A 25,051-nucleotide genomic window follows, 5' to 3' on the forward strand; every position below is an offset into this window, starting at 1 on the left:
GTGTTATGTAATTAACCACGTCAAACGTATTAAAGAGTCCGTAGCTAGCCAGTGGTATCCATGCTGTTCCACCTACAGCTCTGGCTTCCTGTTGGCGTTCTCCAGGTACGAGTGTCGGAGCTGGGCCACAGAGACCCTGGTGTCCAGGGCTCCCACCTCCCCGTTGGGTAGCACCCCCATCGCCACCCCTCCCTCCCTGGCCAGCTGGGCTGCTGTCCTCTCCATGCTCTTGTCAGCAGCCGGGCGCTGGCTCACGCCGATGTCGGACATGGAGCGTGTGCGGACCTTGGGCTTGGGGGGCCTGCGTGTCCCAGCTGGCTCCATGCTACTGGGTTTGGCCTGGGGGAGGGAGGCGCCACTCTGGAGGTAGATGGCCGAGTCACTGCCTCTATGTTGCCCAGGCTGACACTGGCTCTGCTGGCGGAGGGGCTGCTGTCTGGGCTGGGCGTGGGAAGAGATCTCCATGGGCCTGGCTGGACCTGTCTCCTCTGTGTCCTGGATGTGGCTAGACCAGTGCTGTAGTTGCTGCTGGACCCTGTCCTGAGGCCTAGTCTCCCACTCTTTTGAGTCCTCCCGACTGGTTCTCCCCTCCCTGGTGCTGTAGCTCTCCCACTCCATGCCGGTTGAGGTGGCAGAGTCGTCCCGGCTGCTGCCTGGGACCAGCTGGGGCTCCCCTCTCTGGGGGTCGTCCATGCTCTTCTCCCTGCGGCGGATGTCCGAGGGCAGCACGGCCTTCCTGCTCTTTAGCAGACCCTCAGTGAGGACCTCTTCTCTCAGCACCTGCCTGCCCTCCATGTGGGTCGTGTAGATGTGGTCGGCACTGATCTTCCTCCTCGGGGGCACCACCTCCACAACCAGGGGGTCCATGGGGGTTCGCTGGTGGCCCAAGGCAGGGCCTGATGTGTGGGTGTGTGGTACTGAGGCTTGGTGGTCTGGGATGTGGACGTAGGCAGGCTGGGAGGGCTGAGAGGAAGGGGCAGTCTTTTGATAGGTGACAAGGTCAGAGTTGTGACCGCGCTGGGACAGGTGGTGAGCTGTGGTGGTGTGAGCCCGATCACGCTGTCTGTTCACTCGGGGCTCTGAAGCCAGAACCCGCTCTGCTGGGACCATTTGGACTCCACTGTCATATTTTGACATTCTCTCTCTTACTCTGGTTCTTAAAAAGGGGGAAGAATGGATGAACTAACTTCAGATATCAAAGGCTATAAAACAGACACCCAAATAAACTATAGTCAGTGCCCTTGTTGTTCCAAATGTCACCTTATTCACTTCATAGTGCCCTATGGGCCCTGGACAAAAGTAGTGCATTATATAGGGAATAGGGTTCCATTTGGGATGCACCCCAAGTCAACTATAAAAAAAGTGATCAAATCAAGTGATTATTAATTTAAGAATGACATTAATCTAGGGTCAACAAACAAGGATATATAAGGACAACAGTAGACAAATAACATCCATCTGATTGACAGAACGGTGTCACAAGTTCAGCTAGTGACATCAGGCTCCATGTTGTAGTTCAATACTAATCCTTGCTGAGTCATCTCTAGCTCACTCTAAATTCTCTTGGCCAAAGTGTGAGCAAGCCTAAACTATTTTCCTGTTCAGGTCATGTTAAGCTGTGTCCCAAATAGCACCCTATATAGTGCAATACATTTGACCAGGGCGCTGGTCGGACCAAATAGGGAATAGAATGCCATTTGGGATTTATCCTTAATCTCCTTGTACACCACTAAGCCAACCCTAATTGATGGGCTGCTGCTTCATTTGACATGGAAGGAGTTTAAAGAGTATACACGCTACAGAGACAGCACATCTCCATTTAGACCTAACACTTAACCCAGCGTTACTGGGAAGATCAGTCCACACATACCGGTCTGATAGTTCTATCATGCCAACCATCCTTTTCCCTCACGGCAATCTGTAAAATGGTATAGACTCAGTTTGATGCCCTCTGAAGACGCTTGGACCTTCTTTTGATGTTTTCAGTGGTATTGTTAACAAACACATGAAGAAAATGAGAATTAAAAAACAGGTTTAACCCCTGGTTCGACCGTGATCTTGCAGAGTTACTCCACCTCAAGAACGGCATTTGGTGAAAGACTCACACATACTCAGGCTGACTGGCTCTCATTCAAGCAAATGAGAAATAAGAGCACTCAGTCTAGTCATAATCCACACATACAGTAGCCTGAATGCGGGTCTGACAGTTCTATCATGCCAACCATCCTTGTCCCTCACTGTCATGTTTGGCTTGACAAACACTAACAGCGATGGAGTTGGCAAGAGCACAAACAGATGTAGGATCAGGCTATGCTACATAAGTTGCACAAATCCTGTTGGTTTGAAGTGATGGCCACTTATACACCCGGGAGGCCAAAGTTAGTTACTTAAAGGAGCAGTTCTCTCTCTGTGGGTCTAACCCCAAGAAGTTCTGGAAAATGGTTAAACAAAAACCCTCCTCCTCACAGCTGCCCATGTCCCTTAAAGTTGATAATGTGGCTGTTACTGACGAGAAGCACATGGCTGAGCTCCTTAATCACCACTTCATTAAGTCAGGATTCCTATTTGACTCAGCCATGCCTCCTTGCCCGTCAAACATTTCCTCATCTCACAAATCAAAGTTTATTTGTCACGTGCGCCAAATACAACAGGTGTACACCTTATAGTGAAATGCTTACTTACTAACAGTGCAAAAAAGATATTAGGTGGACAATAAGTAAAGAAATAAAAAAGACTGAAAAATAACAGTAGCGAGGCTATATAAGGTAGCGAGGCTATAACAGTAGCGAGGCTATATACAGTAGCGAGGCTATATACAGTAGCGAGGCTATATACAGTAGCAACGGTTAGTCGGGCTGATTGAGGTAGTATGTACATGTAGATATGGTTAAAGTGACTACGCATATATGATAAACAGAGAGTAGCAGTAGCATAAGAGGGGTTGACGGGTGGTGGGACACAGTGCAGATAGCCCGGTTAGCCAATGTACAGGGGCACTGGTTGGTTGGGCCAATTGAGGTAGTATGTACATGAACGTATAGTTAAAGTGACTATGCATATAAGATAAACAGTAGCAGCAGCGTAAAAGAGGGGTTTGGGGGAGGCACACACAATGCAAATAGTGCGGGTAGCCATTTGGTTACCTGTTCAGGAGTCTTATGGCTTAGGGGTAAAAACTGTTGAGAAGCCTTTTTGTCCTAGACTTGGCACTCCGATACCGCATGCCGTGTGGTAGTAGAGAGAACAGTCTATGACTGGGGTGGCTGGAGTCTGACCATTTTTTGGGACTTCCTCTGACCCTGCCTGGTATAGAGGTCCTGGATGGCAGGGAGCTCGGCCCCAGTGATGTACTGGGCTGTACTGCCCACCCTCTGTGGCGCCTTGCGGTCGGGTGCCTTGCAGTTGCCGTACTATACAGAGCCCATGCCAAATCTTTTCAGCCTCCTGAGGGGGAAGAGGTGTGGACCATGTTGGACCATGTGTGTGGACCATGTTCATTCCTTAGTGATGTGGATGCCGATTAACTTGAAGCTCTTGACCCACTCCACTACAGCCCCTCTGCATCCTGTAGTCCACAATAAGCTCCTTTGTCTTGCTGACATTGAGGGAGATGTGGCACCACACTGACAGGTCTTTGACCTCCTCCCTATAGGCTTCCTCATCATCGTCGGTGATCAGTCCTACCGTTGTCGGTAGCGAACTTGATGGTGGTGTTGGAATCGTGCGTGGCCTGGCAGTCGTGTGTGAACAGGGAATACAGGAGTGGACTAAGCACACACCAATGAGGGCCCCCCCCCCATGTTGGTGGTCAGCGTGGCGGATGTGTTGCTGCCTACCCTCACCGCCTGGTGGGCAGCCCGTCAGGAAGTCCAGGATTCATTTGCAGAGCGAGATGTTTAGTCGCAGGGTCCTGAGCTTGGAGGGGACTATGGTGGTTGAATGCCGAGCTGTAGTCAATCTACAGCATTCTTACATACAGTTGAAGGCGGAAGTTTACATAAACTTAGGTTGGCGTCATTAAAACTCGTTTTTCAACCACTCCACAAATTTCTTGTTAGCAAACTATAGTTTTGGCAAGTCAGTTAGGACATTACTTTGTGCATGACACAAGTAACTTTTCCAACAATTGTTTACAGACAGATTATTTCACTGTATCACAATTCCAGTGGGTCAGAATTTTACATACACTAACAGGCTGACTACACTACTCGCTTCGCATTCGCTGAAAAATACATTTAGAAATCTATATTATCCAATTATTGCGCCAACGAGCATCTGCGTTGCCAAGGGCTAAAATAGAAGTCAGTTCTATTTCTGACGCAGATCGCGCTGCAAGACCTCTGAAAAAATAAAAAAGTGTAGACCTCCACAAGCCTGGTTCATCCAACACCTGAAGGTACCATGTTCATCTGTTCAAACAATGGTACGCAAGTATAAACACCATGGGACCACGCAGCCGTCATACCACTCAGGAAGATGATGCGTTCTGTCTCCTAGAGATGAACATTCTTTGGTGCGAAAAGTGCAAATCAATCCCAGAACAGCAAAGGACCATGTGAAGATGCTGGAGGAAACCAGTTCAAAAGTATATATCCACAGTAAAATGAGTCTGATATCAACATAACCTGAAAGGCCGCTCAGCAAGGAAGAAGCCACTGCTCTAAACCGCCATTAAAAAGCCAGACAACGGTTTGAAACTGCACATGGGGACAAAGATCGTACCTTTTGGAGAAATGTCCTCTGGTCTGATGAAACAAAAATAGAACTGTTTCGCCATAATGACCATCGTTATGTTTGGAGGAAAAAGGGTGAGGCGTGCAAGCCGAAGAACACCATCCCAACCGTGAAGCACGGGGGTGGTAGCATCATGTTGTGGGGGTGCTTTGCTGCAGGAAGGACTGGTGCCCTTCACAAAATAGATGGCATAAGGAAGGAAAATTATGTGGATATATTGAAGCAACATCTCAAGACATCAGTCTGGAAGTTAAAGCTTGGTCTCAAATGGGTCTTCCAAATGGACAATGACCCCAAGCATACTTCCAAAGTTGTCGAAAAATGTCCTAAGGACAACAAAGTCAAGGTATTGGAGTGGCCATCACAAAGCCCTGACCTCAATCCCACAGAAAATGTGTGGGCAGAACTGAATAAGTGTGTGCGAGCAAGAAGGCCTTTACAAACCTGACTCAGTTACACCAGCTCTGTCAGGAGGAATGGGCCAAAATTCACCCAACTTATTGTGGGAAGCTTGTGGAAGGCTACCTGAAACATTTGACGCAAGTTAAACAATTTAAAGGGCAATGCTACCAAATACTAATAGAGTATGTAAACTTCTGACCCACTGGGAATGTGATGAAGAAATAAAGAAATAAAAGCTGAAATAAATCATTCTCTCTACTAATATTATCCAGAGGAGTAGAGTTTTTAAGTGTTTTTCACAAAATTACAGAAGATCCATCATGGTGGACCTTATGGGTCCCCGAGGCAACAGAAGGACGTATGTACCAAATTTCATGAATTTAGGTCAAACTGTGTGAGGGGTGTGACCTTCCAAAGTTAGCTTTTTCAATCGTTATAGCACCACCATCTGGCCAATCAGTGTATTTTCCTTAAATGCCACATCTCTATGGCAAGAGACATCATTCACCCAAGTTTCGTCAAAATCGGACCGGTGCTGTCTGAGATATTACCTGTGACGTACGGACAGAGAAAGTTTCAGTCTCCTCCCTGGTTTCATTGTGGGGGACAATCACTCAAGTGTGACCAAAGCATTCACTTGTGGCAGTTGTGTGCAACAGGTTTACGATTCCCTGATAAGCATGTTTGATGACATTTGAAAGATAGTGTCTTACGATGTTAAGAAAAATCTAAGTGGATGAAGCATGCAAAATGTTGATTACAAGTTAAGCACCTGTTAACTTGAAGATTACAAAATTATTAGGGGAATGCTAACTATGATTATATAATATCCACACACACTATTATAAGGGTATCCTTAGGGGGTTGGGTTAGGCAGGTGTTTTGGGGTCTACAGGTCAGACACACCCATACCGTACACAGACCTGGGTTCAAATACTATTTGAAATCGTTTCAAATACTGTATCTGTGCTTGATTGAACTTGCCTGGTACAGTGAAACCAATAGAAAGGTCTTGAAAGCGCAAACCCCGCCTACCTGGCACTCCAGGCAGGCTAAAGCAAACATTGAAAGTATCTGAAAGGTTTCAAATAGTGTTTGAACCCAGGTCTGCCCATACAATATGTTCCTACTACAGTACCTGGATGGCCAGCTGATAAGAGACTGAGAGGCAGCATCACCTTCGGAGTCTGTCTGGAGAGACCAGTCGCTCTGAGACAAGGCTGCCAGGCTACAGGAAAAGACAGACTGGGCCATTAGAACAACTACAGGTACCTACCAAAATAAAGGAAACACTTGGGTAAATGAGGAATACAAAGCAAACTGACAGCAGGTGCTTACACACACACACACACACACACACACACACACGGTTCCAAAGTTAATTAAGCAATTAACATCCCATCATGCTTAGGGTCACGTATAAAAATGCCAAGTTACCCATTATATTGGCTACCAAGAAGAGATCTAAGTGGCTTTGAAAGAGGGGTTTCAAAGGAGGTTTAAAGTGTGTGTGTGTCTCAGTCACCAGATCTCAATTGAACACTAATGGAAGATACCGGAGTGGCTCCTGAGACAGCGCTTTACATCACCATCAACAAAACACCAAATTATGGGATTTCTCTTGGAAGAGTTCCACACACTTGTAGAATCTATTTTGGCGTCACGTGGTGACCCAATGGCCTATTAAGACACTTTGTTGGTGTTTCCTGTATTTTGTCACCAACTAATGACGAATCATTTAATTCCTCAACTGATTTTCTGTCGGCTAACTAAGTACTGAGGTTCCTACCGTTGACCTGTCTAACTAACTAAGTACTGAGGTTCCTACCGTTGACCTGTCTAACTGTAACTAAGTACTGAGGTTCCTACCGTTGACCTGTCTAACTGTAACTAAGTACTGAGGTTCCTACCGTTGACCTGTCTAACTGTAACTAAGTACTGAGGTTCCTACCGTTGACCTGTCTAACTGTAACTAAGTACTGAGGTTCCTACCGTTGACCTGTCTAACTGTAACTAAGTACTGAGGTTCCTACCATTGACCTGTCTAACTGTAACTAAGTATTGAGGTTCCTACCGTTGATCTGTTTAACTGTCCGTATCAATGTTATGGTTAAAGTCTGACGCAACACTGGGCCAGGGACACACTGATAATGTATCTCTGTGATTCTGTAGCAGCTGGTGTTGTGTCCTCCTCGCAGCCTTTCGGGCCGGTGTTTACAGAACATTTGATACTGTCGGATTAGAATTTAAAGGGCTCATCTCCAAAAGGCACATTAGACATTTTCTCTGCTTCTGTGCTGGAAGGAGTCTCCCTGTTGCAACTTGTGTTAAACTAGATGGATTTACGATTGACTAATCTATGACTGCTCTTCTCTTAAATTCAGCTGAAAAAGCCCCTTTAAACCCATCTAGCTATAATAAGTACATAGTAGGTCTAGCTACATCGATATACTGGGCGTCAGCAACAGTATCACATCCTGAGTCTGTCTGGAGAGACCAGTGGCTCTGAGACGAGGTTGCCAGGCTACAGGACAATGCATAGTATTTTGAACTGTGCCATTCGACCTATACAATAACAGAGCAGGACATAGTGTTTCAGACAGGTTAAAGATCATTTAGCCAGGCCTAGAAACACTAGACTTAGCAAGTGTAGCGATAGCAGTAGGCTGGCTAAATGGTTTCGTAACAGGCTATAGTATCTGAAACATGTGCTCTCTCCCCCTCTTTCTCTGGTCTGGCCTCAGGTCTAACTCACAGGGCAAGCTGTGAAACCCAACCCACTGAACAACCCCCCCCCCCCACCGTAATAGATAGTTCCCTCTACCCCCTCTCAAACCCACCCAGTACCCAGTCTAAGGACCCTGATGAGATACCCTGGCAGGCAGAGCACCTCCTCTATGAAACCAGAGCAGTGCTTGGCGTGATAGAACACTGTGACCACAGTCTGGATACAGCCCCTACATGGCACAATTAACACACTGTTACCAAGGGCAACAACATACAGCAACTAATCCTTAAAGTGGTCAGTCAATGCTGAAAGCAACCCGAGTTGATACAGAGATCGAACTTATCTGAGAGCGCGTTATTATAATGGCCATGACCTAATCTGAACTCATAGAAAACATTACTGATGACCTGAAGGTTCAAGCCTGACTAAACAGCAGCAGCATTCATTAGTGTGAGGGTGTCTATTTTTTTGGTATCTTATTAGGATCCCCATTCACTGTTGCAAAAACAGCAGCTACTCTTCCTGATGTCCACACAAAACACGACATAATACAGAACATTAATAGACAAGAACAGCTCAAGGACACAACTAAAAAAAAAATATATTTAAAAAAAGGCACACATAGCTACATATTAATACACACACAAACTATCTAGGTGAAATAGGGGAGAGGCGTTGTGCCGTGAGGCGTTTCTTCATCTGGTTTTTAAACCAGGTTTGCTTTTCATCTGAGCAATATGAGTTCCATGCAATAATGTCTCTTTATAATACTGAACGCTTACTTGATTTTGTTCTGGATTTGGGGACGGTCTGTATTTTAGGCGTTTGTTCTTTCTACCAGCAACTTATTGGATGTGCATACAGTACATTTGAAACTCGATCCATTGATCAAACTCAATGGAGACAGAGTGCATCATAATAGCAAAGCGGATTTGAACTCACCCATGTCTGCTGAGGACAGCCTGAGCCTGCTGTTCGATGAACAGGTCCCCGGGGGAGGAGGACAGGGAGGCTCGGCGGGCTGTCAGGGGGGAGCTGGGGACGGCATCCACTCTGTAAGACTCCCTGGATGAGGCCCTGGATGAAGGGGGACTGAGATGCTGGTCCAGAGGGCTGGCTTGGGGAAGGGTCTGCTGGGGTTGGGTATGGAGGGTATCCTGTGACCTACTGCTGGCTCCTCTGGGGCCTCCTGCCATTGTCCTCTCCTGGGCCAGCCGATAGTTCTCCAGATTCATCATCCTCTCCCGCTCTGAGAAGGTGGTGGCCCGGGTGGGCGGAGGGGCCTGGGTGGGCGGAGGGGCCTGGGTATTGGCAGAACCGTGGCCTGGGGCAGGAGCTTTGTCAGCCTCAGCAGGGTGAGCCTGCATGAAGACCCGGCCCAGTCTGGAGCTGTAGGGAGCCCTGCGAGAACTCTCCCTCCCTCCTTCTCTTCCCTCCTCCACCTCCTCTCTATCTCTCCTACGCTCGGTGACTGCTGGGGCCCCTCTGTCGGAGACGTCAGACTCTCTACGTGAGCGCGAGTAACGGGGGGAGTAGTCCATGTTGAGCTCCTGATCCAGGACGACGCCGTAACGCTCAGAGAGTTGGCGACGGCGCTCGGCTTTGTAGCGGGCGATCCGTTCAGCCTTGGAGCTGACTGGGTCCACTGGGCCGCCAGAGAGGGATAGGACGGGCTCCGTGTGGGGCTGGGCGGCTGGTCCAGGCTGGTCCTCCGGTCTGGCCCTGGACCGTCTGTCTGGGGAGGACACCTGCATCTGTGGGATCTCCATGTCTTCTCTGCTGTAACGTTTCACTGTGGAACCAGAGGGAGACAAACACACAGTAATGATGTGTCCCAAATGTCACTACTATAGTGCCCACGTTATGACCAGAGCAGTATCAAATTCAAAATCTGGACCTCGAAGCCAGTTCCACTGCGTTTTCTTTTCATTGTTCCCCTCTAAAATCAGGGACTCATTTAGACCTGGGACACCAGGTGGGTGCAATTAATTATCAGGTAGAACAGAAAAGCAACAGGCTCCCGACCAGGCTCCGGGTAAGAGTTGGATACCCGTGATATAGGGAATAGGGTGGCATTTGGAACACACAATAAATCATATGAACACAATAACATCCGAAAATCTTCGCATGACACGATGAGTTGGCAAGGGAGCAGAAACAGGTTGTCACCCAAACGTGGTCAGCATACATACCCATGATTGGCTCACAGGGGTCTGAGGCCCGGGCGTATCGTGGCAGGTCCTCCTCCAGGATACGGTTGACCACCAGGCCAGCACAGCTGGGCGTCAGGGCAGGAGGAACGTCACTCTCTACACCCTCCAGACGCCTGGCTATCCTCTCCTTCCTGCTTCATACCAGACAGGTGGATAAAGAGATTACTGTGTTATCACATACTGAAACAGTTTGCTTATTTATTTAACCTTTATTTTATCAGAGAGTCCCATTGAGACCAAGGTCTATTTTGCAAGGGAGCCCTGCATCTCAACAATGCATCGGTAATACACTAACAAAACAAATAAATACAAATCATGAACAACAACCACATTCTTCAAAAGGAAATCCCAGTTGGAAGATTCCCAGATTCAGAAAGGAATAAAACAGGACATCCAGAAATCTTCAAATCAGAATTTCTGGAAAACCTGGACATTTTGGGAAAGTCAACGAAATTTTGTCACCCTACTGTAGTATCAACATGAAACGGTCTGAGGTAACTATGACAGTGGATGAGGACTGACAGGATGTATGGAAACGGTCTGAGGTAACTATGACAGTGGATGAGGACTGAAAGGATGTATGGAAACAGTCTGAGGTAACTATGACAGTGGATGAGGACTGAAAGGATGTATGGAAACGGTCTGAGGTAACTATGACAGTGGATGAGGACTGACAGGATGTATGGAAACGGTCTGAGGTAACTATGACAGTGGATGAGGACTGAAAGGATGTATAGAAACGGTCTGAGGTAACTATGACAGTGGATGAGGACTGAAAGGATGTATAGAAACGGTCTGAGGTAACTATGACAGTGGATGAGGACTGAAAGGATGTATGGAAACGGTCTGAGGTAACTATGACAGTGGATGAGGACTGAAAGGATGTATGGAAACGGTCTGAGGTAACTATGACAGTGGATGAGGACTGAAAGGATGTATGGAAACGGTCTGAGGTAACTATGACAGTGGATGAGGACTGACAGGATGTATGGAAACGGTCTGAGGTAACTATGACAGTGGATGAGGACTGAAAGGATGTATGGAAACGGTCTGAGGTAACTATGACAGTGGATGAGGACTGAAAGGATGTATGGAAACAGTCTGAGGTAACTATGACAGTGGATGAGGACTGACAGGATGTATGGAAACGGTCTGAGGTAACTATGACAGTGGATGAGGACTGACAGGATGTATGGAAACAGTCTGAGGTAACTATGACAGTGGATGAGGACTGACAGGATGTATGGAAACGGTCTGAGGTAACTATGACAGTGGATGAGGACTGACAGGATGTATGGAAACGGTCTGAGGTAACTATGACAGTGGATGAGGACTGACAGGATGTATGGAAACGGAGGGACAGAGGGAGGGTTGTCATTGTCAAGGGTTCTGAATCCACAAATGGAAACATACCTGTTCATGTCCAAATCAATAGAGACAACACTTTCAAAATGTTTCTTTAATTCTGAAACTGGGAAAGAAAAAGACAAAATTACAAAACATGATGGATGACAGTAACATTAGTCTATTATTGCTATTTTAAAAGGATGAATCCCAAATAGCACCCTATTCCCTATCTAGTGCACCACTTTGGACAAGAGCCCTATGGGTCCTGTTCAAAAGTAGTGCCAAGGGAATAGGGTGCCACTAGGATGCAGTCGGTGTTCGGGATGCAACTCACCTTTGGGAAGGACTGCCAGAAGATTTGCGTCGAGATCAGTAGCACTCCTTACCAGCGCAGTCTTGTCCCGGAATGAATAGTCGTTCTGAAAGCTGAAAGTTCAGATGAATCTAGCATCATATTATGAGACTTGCTATTCAAGATGTACAGTGCCTTCAGAAAATATTCAGACCCCTTGGATTTTTCTACATCTTGTTACTTTATAGCCTTATTCTAAAATGGATTAAATCATTTTTTCCCTCATCAATCTACACATAATACCCCATAATGACAAAGCAAAAACAGGTTTTTAGAAATGTTTGCTAATACTCTACACTTTACTCAGTACTTTGTTGAAGCACCTGTATTTGGGGAGTTTCTCCCATTCTTCTCTGCAGAGCCTCTCAAGCTCTGTCAGGTTGGATGGGGAGCATTTCTAAAGGACATTCAGAGACTTGTCCGAAGCCACTTCTGCATTTTCTTGACTGTGTGCTTAGGATCATTGCCCTGTTGGTGAACCTTTGACCCATTCTGAGGTCCTGAGCAGGTTTTCATCAAGGATCTCTCTGTACTTTGCTCCGTTCATCTTTACATCGATCCTGACTAGTCTCCCAGTCCCTGCCGCTGAAAAACATCCCCCACAGCATGATGTTGCCGCCACCATGCTTCACCGTAGGGATGATGCCAGGCTTCCTCCAGACATGACGCTTGGCTTTCAGGCCAAGAATCTTGTTTCTCATGGTCTGAGAGTCCTTTAGGTGCAAACTCCAAGTGGGCAGTCATGTGCCTTTTACTGAGGAGTGGCTTCTGTCTCGCCAATCTACCATAAAGGCCTGATTGGTGGAGTGCTGCAGAGATGGTTGTCCTTCTGGAACGTTCTCCCATCTCCACAGAACTCTAGATCTCTGTCAGAGTGACCATAAGGTTCTTGGTCACCTCCCTGATCAAGGCCCTTCTCCCCGGATTGCTCAGTTTGGCCAGGTGGCCAGCTCTAGGAAGAGTCTCGGTGGTGGCAAACTTCTTACATTTAATAATTGAGGCCACTGTGTTCTTGGCGACCTTCAATGCTGCAGAAATGTTTTTGTACCCTTCCCCAGATCTGTGCCTCGACACAATCCTGTCTCGGAGCTCTACGGACAGTTCCTTCAACCTCATGGCTTGGTTATTGCTCTGACATGCACTGATCAACTGTTGGACCTTATGTAGACAGGTCTGTGCCTTTCCAAATCATGTCTAATCAGGTGAACGCCAATCAAGGTGTAGAAACATCAAGGATGATCGGTGGAAACAGGATGCACCTGAGCTCAATTTTGAGTCTCATAGCAAAAGGGTCTGAATACTTATGTAAACAAGGTATTTATTTTTTGTTTGTTTATGTTCTCTTTGTCATTATGGGGTAGTGTGTGTAGATTGAGGAATTGTTTTTATTGAATCCATTTTAGAATAAAATTAAAATAACAAATGTGGAAAAAGTCAACTGGTCTGAATACATTCTGAAGGCACTGTATATACACATGTACAATGTATTCCAGTGTTCAGTAAGGTACCAACACAAATTCATACAGGATACATCTCACGTAATGGATATCAAATTACTCTAGTCATACATGTCCTTGTCTCAGACAGAACAACCTATAGGGGCAGGATCCCAGCTTGATATACAAGTACACCTCTTGGACAGGACGCTAGCCTAATCGCAGGCCGCTAGCCTATCGCCCGACGCTAGCCTATCGCCCGACGCTAGCCTATCGCAGGACGCTAGCCTATCGCAGGGCCACAATCTAACTTCAAAATGCAGAGTGTCAAGCAGAGAGGAATAGGGTTCAATTTTTTGACTCTTTGGTCCAACTCAAAATGAGATGGAATGTCCAACCTTCCAATCTCAGGGCGGACACCAACCACAAGGCCACGGAGTTGGTGACGGTAATAAACCATTTGAAGGTTGTGAAGTCAACATCGTCTACTACTATTACTATATTCACTGCCTTTAAAAAGGGTCGATCTGCAGTTGCTACATACCTTTTTGGACTTAGAAATTAATGACGTACTGTATACTCATGAATTCTCAAAGAATATAACTTACAAATGCCTCATGTGCTTAGTTCAACTGACGTACCCCATCAGAGTAAAAATGTTGTTTTACTCCAATGTTTGCAAACAACCACAATGTAAGCACGTGAGCCTTAAAACATGGTCAAATCTATAAATTGTAATATCATGGATGGTTAGTCTTTGCATCCATAGCTCTGTCTATACATTTGAGAGTGGTTACATTTCTCCAGACCCATCCCTTAGCTTTATACCGAAACAGTAGTGGGACGACCACTTTGTTATCGTTTCAACTGCAGATTGTCCCTTTAAGGGAATAAACATCTGGTCAGTCCCCATGGTCAGTGCAGGTAATGTTGTACTATGCTGAGCCATCCACTTCCGTGAGGGAGGGAGGGATCTAGCTAAGAATGAGGCTAACAAGACCTGGCACAGATTAACCCCTAACCCCAACATGTCCCACCTCCAGGAAACCATCAGGATCATGTATCAGTGACTTTATAGAGGGGAATGAAAAGGATACATACCCAGGCAAATATCTTCTAAACATCTCTGCTGTCACAATGACACACCGACTCCGACCCTCTTACTTGTCAATCAAAAGATTTTACAATGGTCCCCAGTGCGAAACAGTACAACTCTATGACACATTACTGAATGATCACATGACTAGCTTTGAACAAATTAAAGGATGGAAATGCTTCAGTTTCAGGAGTATGCTAATTCCATCCCGATAGAAAGAGACTACTGAATATGGCAGACAAGGCAATCCTAATAGAGGAGCTACTGTTCTTCTGTTCTCCCATTTGAACAAAGCATCTTGGGATAAGCTGCTCCAAGTTTGTCCATCGTTTAATGCTTACTAGGCCAGAAAGACGAGTCTTAAACCAGTCTGAAGAACCTACCGTTATCCTCATCTACCCCCTTTTCCTGACGATATGGCATATACAATAGTCGAGTTCCAAATGGCACCCTACTCCCTACAGTGCACAACTTCTTACCAGGGCCCAGACAACTGTATCTAGGCTGTATTTTCATTTATTATTATTATTTTTTACAGTTTAGGAAAGTACAGACTCGGAGCTTAAAACATGGGGAAGTGATACTGCTTTGAAAGTTGATAAATGTGAGTAGAGCATGACACATACTGGTAAGTGCATACAAAATGGTTTTCCCTACCTCAGACCTTCAGTTGGCAGTGAGGTTGAAGTGCAGAGTTTGACTGGAGCTTCAGTTGGCAGTGAGGTTGAAGTGCAGAGTTTGACTGGAGCTTCAGTTCCAAAGCCTGGAGAGAAACAGAGAGGAAAAGTCCATACTATCAAAAATGTGCCATTGATAAATGGACAAAAAAAAAACTGGAATCCACCATGTTTAAAAATGATCAATTCTCCCACTGCAATCTGTTCATCATAATCTAAAATGGAAACATTTAGGGAATTACACACTTTCGATAACCAGAACTAAGCCTAAATAAGGCATTCACTCCTGAAATCAACAATAACCCTCTTCTCAACAGAGTCTAATAGTATTAGTCAAGAGCTGTGAAAGTAAAGCTACACTACATGTCCAAAAGTAATTAGTGATTTTGGATATTTCAGCGAGCACACAGCCATGTAATCTCCATAGACAAACATTGGCAGTAGAATGGAAGAGAACTGAAGAGCTCAGTGACTTTCGACATCAATAGGATGCCACCTTTCCAACAAGTCAGTTTGTCAAATCTCTGCCCTGCTCTAGCTGCCCCCAGTCAACTGTAAGAGCTGTTATTGTGAAGTGGAAACGTCTAGTAGCAAGGGGAAGTGGTAGGCTACACAAGCTCACAGAACGGGACCGCCGAGTTCTGCAACTCAGTTGCAACACTCACTATCGAGTTCCAAACTGCCTCTGGAAGCAACGTCAGCACAATAACTGTTCGTCGGGAGCGTCATGAAATGGGTTTCCATGGCCGAGCAGCTGCACACAAGCCTAAGATCACCATGTGCAATGCCAAGCTTCGGCTGGAGGGGTGTATAGCTCGTGCCATTGGACTCTGGAGCAGTGGAAACGCGTTCTCTGGAGTGATAAATCATGCTTCACCATCTGGCAGTCTGACAGACAAATCTGGGTTTGGCAGATGCCAGGAGAACACTACCTGCCCGAATGCATAATGCCAACTAAGGTTTGGTGGAGGAGGAATTTTTCATGGTTCGGACTAGGCCCCTTAGTGTTAATATTTCCCTTCACTGGAACTATGGCATACAATGACATTGTCCATGATTCCGTGCTTCAACTTTGTGGCAACAGTTTGGGGAAGGCCCTTCCCTGTTTCAGCATGACAAAGTGAGGTCCATACAGAAATGGTTTGTCAAGATCGGTGTGGAAGAACTTGACTGGCCTTCACACAGCCCTGACCTCAACCCCATCGAACACCTTTGGGATGAATTGGAACGCCGACTACGAGCCAAGCATATTCGCTTCATTTTTATTTAATTTAAATGTCAAGTCAGTTAAGAACATATTCTTATTTACTATGACGGCCTACCCCGGCCAAACCCTAACCCGGATGACGCTGGGCCGATTGGGAGTCCCATAGGGCAGCGCACAATCACGGCCGGTTGTGATACTGCCTGGAATCGAACCAGGGTCTGTAGTGATGCCTCTAGCACTGAGATGCAGTGCCTTAGACCGCTGCGCCACTCAGGAGCCCACATCAGTGCCCAACCTCACTAATACTCTTGTGGCTGAATAGAAGAAGTGGAAAAGCCAACCCAGAAGAGTGGAGACTGTTATAGCAGCAATGGTCCAACATCTAGTGGAAAGCCTCCCCAGAAGAGTGGAGGCTGTTACAGCAGCAAAGGGGGGGGGGGACCAACTCCATATTAATGCCCATGATTTTGGAATGAGATGTTCAACGAGCAGGTGCCATGTAGTGTAATCAGCGGGAAAGGAACACTGTCTTGCTCTCCAACCAAGGTGCATTCATTAAATAAGCATTTTTATCAACTCCCACTGTCGTCCAAAAATAAAGCTAGTCTGAAAAGGTAAAAACGGACCCATCTAGGTTCTGGCTAAATAGGTACACCATAGCATAGTTGACAATCCCTCTACTCCAGGCAGGCAGCAATATAACCCTGTGGTGAAGTTTCTCCCCAGTATAGGAGCAGGTCAAGTTACTGGGCAAGGCTCCTCTACCTTGGTTGGTTATTTTAGCCCCATAAGCCAATGAATGACAACAAAGAGGGGTGGCCCAGCCAGGAGGGACGGTGGGAGTGTTGGTAGTTGTAGGTTATTTAGCCTCCATTTAACCAGGTAAGTCATTGAGAACAGATTCATTTTACAATAAAGACTAGACCAAGACGGAGCAATGAACTGTGCAGCAAAGCAGTGTGTGTGTAGGTGTTGTCATGGGTGGTGATGGAGCGATTAGAGTTGGCCTGGGAGTGTTAGTCAGGTCGTCTTAAGTCCAAGGCAGACGTTTTTAAATCTCAATATTGAATAATTTCTGGTTAACAATTAAGTACCTAACTGTGATCGTTTTCAATAAAAATTGTGAAAAATAGCTTCTTAGTAAAGATCAATTTCTCAAACAAGAATTTTGCTAGGACTGTCTGGGAGTGGTCTGAGTGGGGAGGGGAAAACTGAAAACTAGCTGTGATTGGCAGAGAGGTTAGTAACTCTGTTTCTTATTGGTTTATCAACTCATTTACCGCCTAGTGATACCATCCACCCAACCAAAACAGGTGGGATTTCAGGCAGTCTTTTCAAACAGCTCTTACTCTAAAAGGGCACTATCATTTTCACAATGTCACAGTATTATTCCAACCCCCAAAAAAATAGGAACACCTGCTCTTTCCATGACATAGACTGACCAGGTGAATCCAGGTGAAAGCTATGATCCCTTATTGATGTCACTTGTTAAATCGACTTCAATCAGTGTAGATGAAGGGGAGGAGACAGGTTAAAGAAGGACTTTTAAGCCTTGAGACATGGAAATCATGTTTTTGACTGCACTGGGCCTTTAAGAGATATGTCAGTCGCCCCACATCATGGCAATGTCTGGTTGCTTCGTGGGCAGCCGAGTGAAAAGAACATGCCCACGACAAGCTCAGGAGACTGTCAAAAGTGAGCTCAGTGAATAGAGATTTTCTATAAAATGCACAGAGGAAAATATGAAGTGGAAAATAGACTATGTTAAAATGGTGCTCGTCTTGTCCACACGCAGGCAGGCGTCACAGGAGCCAAGAGACTAGAGAGTGTGTCATCTTCAGCAAAGATCATGCAAACCACCCTCTCAGTCATCCTCCATAGTCTTATCTAGAGCTGTTTGTATTAGGCTTCTCCGATTAGGAGTGCTGATCCAGGATCAGGGACCCGCTGTCAATGTAATCTTACTCAATTTGATCTAAAAAAAGGCCAAACTGATCCTATATCAGCCCTCCTACTCTGAGAAGCTTGATACAGATGTAGGATCTTAATTTGATCACTCTTTTGCTGCTGAGACAGTATATGTATTCAAGGTTTAGAAAGGCTTCTAAAGTTTGTAATTTCCACACCAAAAAATTGTCAGACTTGATTAGCCCCATCAACAAAATGTATCAACCCCTACAAAAAATGTCCATTCATTATAATCCACATAATAACTCACATTTCCTGCTGCAGCAAACTGGCTCAAATTAAAATCTTACCTCTGTACATACAGTACAGCCTTTGAAGTGCGTGGAGGAGAGGGGTGTTAAGATTTGCTGCAATACAATGATTCATGGACAACAAAGGATAAAGCACATGTTTAACACCAGGACAGTTTGAATCAGGTGAGAAGTAAGAAAGAAACAGCAACTCAAAGTCCACAAAATGGACAGATGGACATCTGAGTAATTATTAACACACACACAGTCGACACAGTAAAAAGCTAGTCCCCTCCTTAAGAGAGCATGCCCTTGGAATCTCTCACCTCTCTGCACAACACAAGATCAATTCCTTACCATGAGTGGACAATAAGTGCAAACAGTACTGCTAACAACCCCCCCTCCTCCTCCTCCTCCTCCTCCTCGTCCTTACCTTGCCCATCGAAACCGTATTTGACATGGCTGAGATAATTAGTGATCCATGGGTTCCGGAACATACTTGTAAGGAGGCTGAAGACAGACGGAACACACACACGGATGACAGGCCCCCTGTCCCGGGTGACAGCAGCTAACAAAGCTCAAAGACAGTCACAGCAGCAGTGATGCAGACAAACAGACACAGCCAGGCAACAGCACAGAGCGGGAGTGGATCTCCAGCTCAGACCACGCAGCAGTCTGACAGACACTATGTGTATGTGTGTGAGCGCAACCAGGGAGCTCAATGTAGACAGAGAGAGAGAAAGATGGAGAGACAAAGGGAGAGAGAGAGATGGAGGAAGAGATGGGAGAAAGAGAGAGAGGCTCTGCAAGCAGGGTGCTAAACCTTCTCAGAGCCCATAATCAGATTACAGGCAGAAATTAGCCCTGATGATAAAACGCTGAAAGGGGATTGGAGGAAGGCGCCAGGAGGACTGATGAGAGAGGTGCATCCATAAAGCTCTGGTCAAAAGTAGTGCACTATATGGGGAATAGGGTGGGATTTGGGATGTAGGACAGAGGCGTATACTACAGCCAACTTGCAGCACTATTCTGAAATAATTTAATTTTTTTGAAAGATACGCTTGCAATGGGCATGGTCTTATTGACTCAACAACCAAAAACACAGACTACATGATCACTACTTTTAACCTATGAGTCTACATTATACACTACGTGACCAAAAGTATGTGGACACCTGCTCGTCCAACATCTCATTCCAAAATCATGGACATTAAAATGGAGTTGGTCATACCAGCCTTCACTCTTCTGGGAAGGCTTTCCACTAGATGTTGGAACATTGCTGTGGGGACTTGCTTCCATTCACCCACTGGCATTAGCATGGTCGGGGACTGATGTTAGGCGATTAGGCCTGGCTCGCAGTCGGTGTTCTAATTAATTCCAAAGGTGATTGATGGGGTTGAGGTCAGGGCTCTGTACAGGCCAGTCAAGTTCTTCCATACCAATCACAACAAACCATTTCTGTAGGGACCTCACTTTGTGCACAGGGGCAATGTCATGCTGAAACAGGAAAGGGCCTTCCCCAAACTGTTGCCACAAAGTTGGAAGCACAGAATCATCTATAATGTCATTGTATACTGTAGTGCTAAGATTTCCCTTCACTGGAACTAAGGGGCCTAGCCCGAACCATGAAAAACAGTCCTAGCTCATTATTCCTCCTACACCAAACTTTACAGTTGGCATTATGCATTCAAGCAGGTAGTGTTCTCCTGGCATCCGCCACACCCAGATTCCGCAGTCGGACTGCCAGATGGTGAAGTGTGATTCATCACTCCAAAGAACGCGTTTCCACTGCTCCAGAGTCCAATGGTGGTGAGCTTTACACCACTCCAGCAGACGCTTGGCATTCCACATGGTGATCTTAGGCTTGTGTGAGGCTGCTCGGCCATGGAAAACCATTTCATGAAGCTCCCGAACAGTTATTGTGCTGATGTTGCTTCCAGAGGCAGTTTGGAACTCGATAGAAAGTGTTACAACCGAGGACAGACTATTTTTACATGCTATGCACTTCAGCACTCGGTGGTCCCTTTCTGTGAGCTTGTGTGGCCTACCACTTCGAGGCTGTGACGTTGTTGCTCCTAAACGTTTCCACTTCACAACAACAGCTCTTATAGTTGACTGGGGGCCGCTAGAGCAGGGCATAAATTTGACACTGACTTGTTGGAAAGGTGGCATCCTATGACCTCTTCAGTATGGGCAATTCTGCTGCCAATGTTTGTCTATGGGGATTGAATGGCTGTGTGCTCAATTTTAATGGCGGTGTCCACATACTTTTGTTTGTGTGTGTGTGTGTGTGTGTGTGTGTGTGTGTGTGTGTGTGTGTGTGTGTGTGTGTGTGTGTGTGTATGTATATATATATATAAATAAATACACACACACACATAACAAAAGTACACACACACAAAAGTATCTAAGTTTAGCTTTCTTAAATTAGGCAGAAAATCTAAGTTATTTCTGTTTTTAATCAAAGACAGGTGACTAACTCATTGAACCTGCTGTGTGACCAACCAGGAAGTCCATTTGTAATCTCCTGCACATACAGTCATTGGAAAGTTTTCAATAGTGCCACACACAGAGGTGCAGACACAATCTAAATGAACACGAAATACCACTTGTCTAAGTCATCACAAATGGAGTGAGACTGTGGGGAAAGCGAGCGAGCGAGACACACAATACCTGCTAGTTATCAAAATACAGAAAAGAGCTGTTACAATGCTACAACCACCTAAAAAGGAAGCGACACCCACACAATCCACCACAAAGCCCTCACCTACAGAGAGCTGAACCTAGAGAAGAGTCCCCTCAGCCAGCTGGTTCTGGGGCTCGGTTCACAAACAGAGCCCCAGGACACCAACACAATTATGAGAAAGCAAAAAGATTTGACACTGGACAGAATAAACCCCCCCAAAAAACAGAGCAAATTGGAATGCTATCTGGTCCTAAGCAGAGAGTACACAGTGGCAGAATACCTGACCACTGTGACGGAGCTGAAATTAAGAAAATCCTTGACTATGTACAGACTCAGTGAGCATAGCCTTGCTATTGAGAGAGGCCGCTCTACCCGGTCTTCTCTCCAGAGCCAGGTCTGCCTATATGCACACTACCCACAAAATAGAGGTGGGAACGGAGCTGCACTTCCTAACCTCCTGCCAAATGCATGACCACATTAGAGAGACATATTTCCCTCAGATTACACAGTCCCACAAAGAATTTGAAAACAAATCCAATGTTGACGAACTCCCATATCTACTGGGTGAAATACCACAGTGTGTATTCACAGCAGCAAGATGTGTGGCCCGTTGCCATGGGAAACGGGCAACAAGAGGAGCCCCTAAAACATTGTAAATACAACCCATATTTATCTGTTTATTTATTTCCCCTTTCATACGTCAACTATTTTCACATTATTACAACACTGTACACCGCCAATAATATAACATTTGAAACATTTACACTTTTGGAGAGAGTAATGTTCACTAACGTTTCCCTTGTTTGTCTATTTCATTTGCTTTGGCAATGTAAACGTATGTTTTCCATGCCAATAAATCCCTTTGAATTGAGAAAGCAGGGAGAGAAAGGGGTATCTTCGCAGTTAAGAGCGTTGGGCCAGTAACCGAAAGCTGCCGGTGTGCCCTTGAGCAAGGCACTTAACCTTAATTGCGCCTGTAAGTCCCTCTGGATATGAGCATCTGCTAAATGACTAAAAACGTAGCAAAAGCAGGGAGAGAGAGATGTATGCATCAGATGCTCAACATGCTCTGCTCACACCTACTGTAATGGTCCAGGTCTAAACCACACGAAAACACTACAGTATGGAACACAAAGTGTTTACTATCTCATCCTGGAATATACAAGGTCTGAGGTCATCTGCCTTTGGCCTTAAGAGCAGGAACCCAGACACGGTCATCCTACAAGAAACATGGTATACAGGAGACGGACCCACTGTTTGCCCTCTAGGTTACAGAGAGCTGGTAGTCAGATTAACCAAACTACCAGGTGTGAAACAGGGAGGAGACTCATTGGGTATGCTCATTTGGTATAGCGCAGACCTAACTCACTCTATTAAATTAATCAAAACAGGAACATTTTACATGTGGCTAGAAATGTCATTATTAATTATCTTAACAGAGAGAAATGAACCCCTGTTTGTTACCTAAATCCCCCCACTAGAATCACTATACTTTAATGAAGACAGCTTCTCCACCCTGGAGGGGGAAAGCAATCATTTCCAGGCCCAGGGACATGTACTAGTCTGTGGCGACCTAAATGCCAGAACTGGACAAGAACCTAACACCTTCAGCACGCAGGGGGACAAACGCCTACCTGGAGGTGACAGTATTCCCTCCCTCAGACACAACTATGACAGGACAACAAAAAAAAAGGTCACAACTCCTGCAGTTCTGTCACAGGCTGAGTCTGTACATAGTCAATGGTAGGCCTCGTGGGGACTCCTGTGGTAGGTACACCTATAAGCTCATCTCCTGGCAGTAATACTGTAGATTAATTTATCACTGGAGTCTAGAGTCTCTCAGAGCATTCAGTCAGCCCACTAACACTTATCAGATCACAGCCCTACCCGAACAGAGCAATACTCAATCATGAGGCATCAAAGCCAAAGGAACTGAATAATATTAAGAAATGCTATAGATGGAAGGAATGTAGTGTGGAAACCTACCAAAAAACAATTAGGCAACACCAATTTCAATCCATTTTAGATCACTATTACAGTGAGAAGTTAAGGTGTAAACTTGGCAGTAGAAAGCCTAAACTATATATTTGACCTCAGCTTTCCTATCAAATCTAAAAATGCCAAGCAGACAACCTAAGAAAATTAAAAATAATGACAAAATGGTTTGATGAAGAATAAAACCCTAAGAAACCCTTCTGAATTTCTATCTGACTAAAAACATAGAGACCCAGAAAACCTAAGCCGACACCTTCACTATGTTGAATCACTAAAACAATACAGAAATGTTCTATGGAAAAAGTAGTAACAGCACATCAGCAATCAGCTCAATGTAATTGAATAATCAATCAAATCTAACCACTTATTGGAAAACTCTAAACAAAATGCCTATCTAAAAAGGGAGATGGATAAACCACTTATCCAATCTTTTTGTCCCTATAACAAAGAACAAACAGCAAAAACATATACATGATCAAATACAAATCTTAGAATCAATTATTAAAGACTACCAGAACCCACTGGGTTCTCCAATTACAATGAATGAACTACAGGACAAAATACAAACCCTCCAACCCAAAAAGACCTGTGGTGTTGACGGTATCCTAAATTAAATATATATAGACCGCAAATTCCAAATGGCTATACATAAACTCTTTAACATGATCCTTAGCTCTGGCATCTTCCCCAATATTTGAAACCAAGGACTGATCACCCCAATCCACAAAAAAAGTGGAGACAAATTTGACCTCAGTAGAAACAACGTACTGAGCAAATGTCAAATTGGCTTTTTACCAAATTGTCATACGACAGACCACATATTCACCCTGCACACCCTAATTGACAAACAAACAAACAAACCAAAACAAAGGCAAAGTCTTCTCATGCTTAGTTGATTTCCAAAAAGCTTTTGACTCAATTCAGCATAAGGGTCTGCTATATAAATTGATGGAAAGTGGTGTTGGGGAAAAACATACGACATAATAAAATTCATGTACACAAACAGGTGCGGGGTAAAAATTGGCAAAAAACACATTTCTTTCCACAGGGCCGTGGGGTGAGAAAGGGATGCAGCTTAAGCCCCACCCTTTTCAATATACAGTTGAAGTCGGAAGTTTACATACACCTTAGCCAAATACCTTTACTCAGTTTCACAATTCCTGACATTTAATCCTTGTAAAAATTCCCTGTCTTAGGTAAGTTTGGATCATTTATTATTTTAAGAATGTCTAAATGTCAGAATAATAGTAGAGAGAATGATTTATTTCAGCTTTTATTTCTTTCATCACATTCCCAGTGGGTCAGAAGTTTACATACTCAATTAGTATTTGGTAGCATTGGCCTTTAAATTGTTTAACTTGGGTCAAACATTCCGGGTAGCCTTCCCACAATAAGTTGGGTGAATTTTGGCCCATTCCTCCTGACAGAGCTGGTGTAACTGAGTCAGGTTTGTAGGCCTCCTTGCTCGCACATGTTTTCAGTTCTGCCCACAAATTTTTGATAGGATTGAGGTCAGGGCTTTGTGATGGCCACTCCAATACCTTGACTTTGTTGTCCTTAGGACATTTTTCCACAACTTTGGAAGTATGCTTGGGGTCATTGTTCATTTGGAAGACCAATTTGCGACCAAGCTTTAACTTCCTGATTGAGGTCTTGAGATGTTGCTTCAATATATCCACATAATATTCCTTCCTCGTAATTTTCATTCCTTTTGTGAAGTGCACCAGTCCCTCCTGCAGCATGCACCCCAAAACATGATGCTGCCACCCCCATGCTTCCCGGAGGGGATGGTGTTCTTCAAATTGCAAGCCTCCACCTTTTTCCTCCAAACATAACCATGGTCATTATGGCCAAACAGTTCTATTTCTGTTTCATCAGACCAGAGGACATTTCTCAAAAAAGTACGATCTTTGTTCCCATGTGCAGTTGCAACCAGTAGTCTGGCTTTTTAATGGCGGTTTTGGAGCAGTGGCTTCTTCC

General features: G+C 45.1%; 1 protein-coding gene across 1 annotated transcript in view; it reads right to left on the reverse strand.

The window, feature by feature from the left end:
- Positions 1 to 20,467, reverse strand: part of LOC110531012 (supervillin) — an 80,137-nt gene extending 59,670 nt beyond the window's left edge. The window contains exons 1-9 of the mRNA XM_090183066.1: positions 19,622 to 20,467; positions 14,966 to 15,071; positions 11,759 to 11,850; positions 11,491 to 11,548; positions 10,057 to 10,208; positions 8,807 to 9,656; positions 6,275 to 6,364; positions 5,688 to 5,724; positions 77 to 1,182 (exon numbers count right to left, since the gene is read on the reverse strand). Of these exons, the coding sequence (XP_090039192.1) occupies positions 77 to 1,182; positions 5,688 to 5,724; positions 6,275 to 6,364; positions 8,807 to 9,656; positions 10,057 to 10,208; positions 11,491 to 11,548; positions 11,759 to 11,850; positions 14,966 to 15,071; positions 19,622 to 19,709 (2,579 nt within the window). The 5' untranslated portion in view covers positions 19,710 to 20,467. The remainder of the gene's footprint in view (positions 1 to 76; positions 1,183 to 5,687; positions 5,725 to 6,274; positions 6,365 to 8,806; positions 9,657 to 10,056; positions 10,209 to 11,490; positions 11,549 to 11,758; positions 11,851 to 14,965; positions 15,072 to 19,621) is intronic.
- Between the last annotated feature and the right edge of the window lie 4,584 nt (positions 20,468 to 25,051).

The sequence above is a fragment of the Oncorhynchus mykiss genome, chromosome 8, assembly GCF_057628025.1.
Source record: "Oncorhynchus mykiss isolate SJ-2025 chromosome 8, ASM5762802v1, whole genome shotgun sequence".
NCBI classification, from domain to species: Eukaryota; Metazoa; Chordata; class Actinopteri; order Salmoniformes; family Salmonidae; genus Oncorhynchus; species Oncorhynchus mykiss.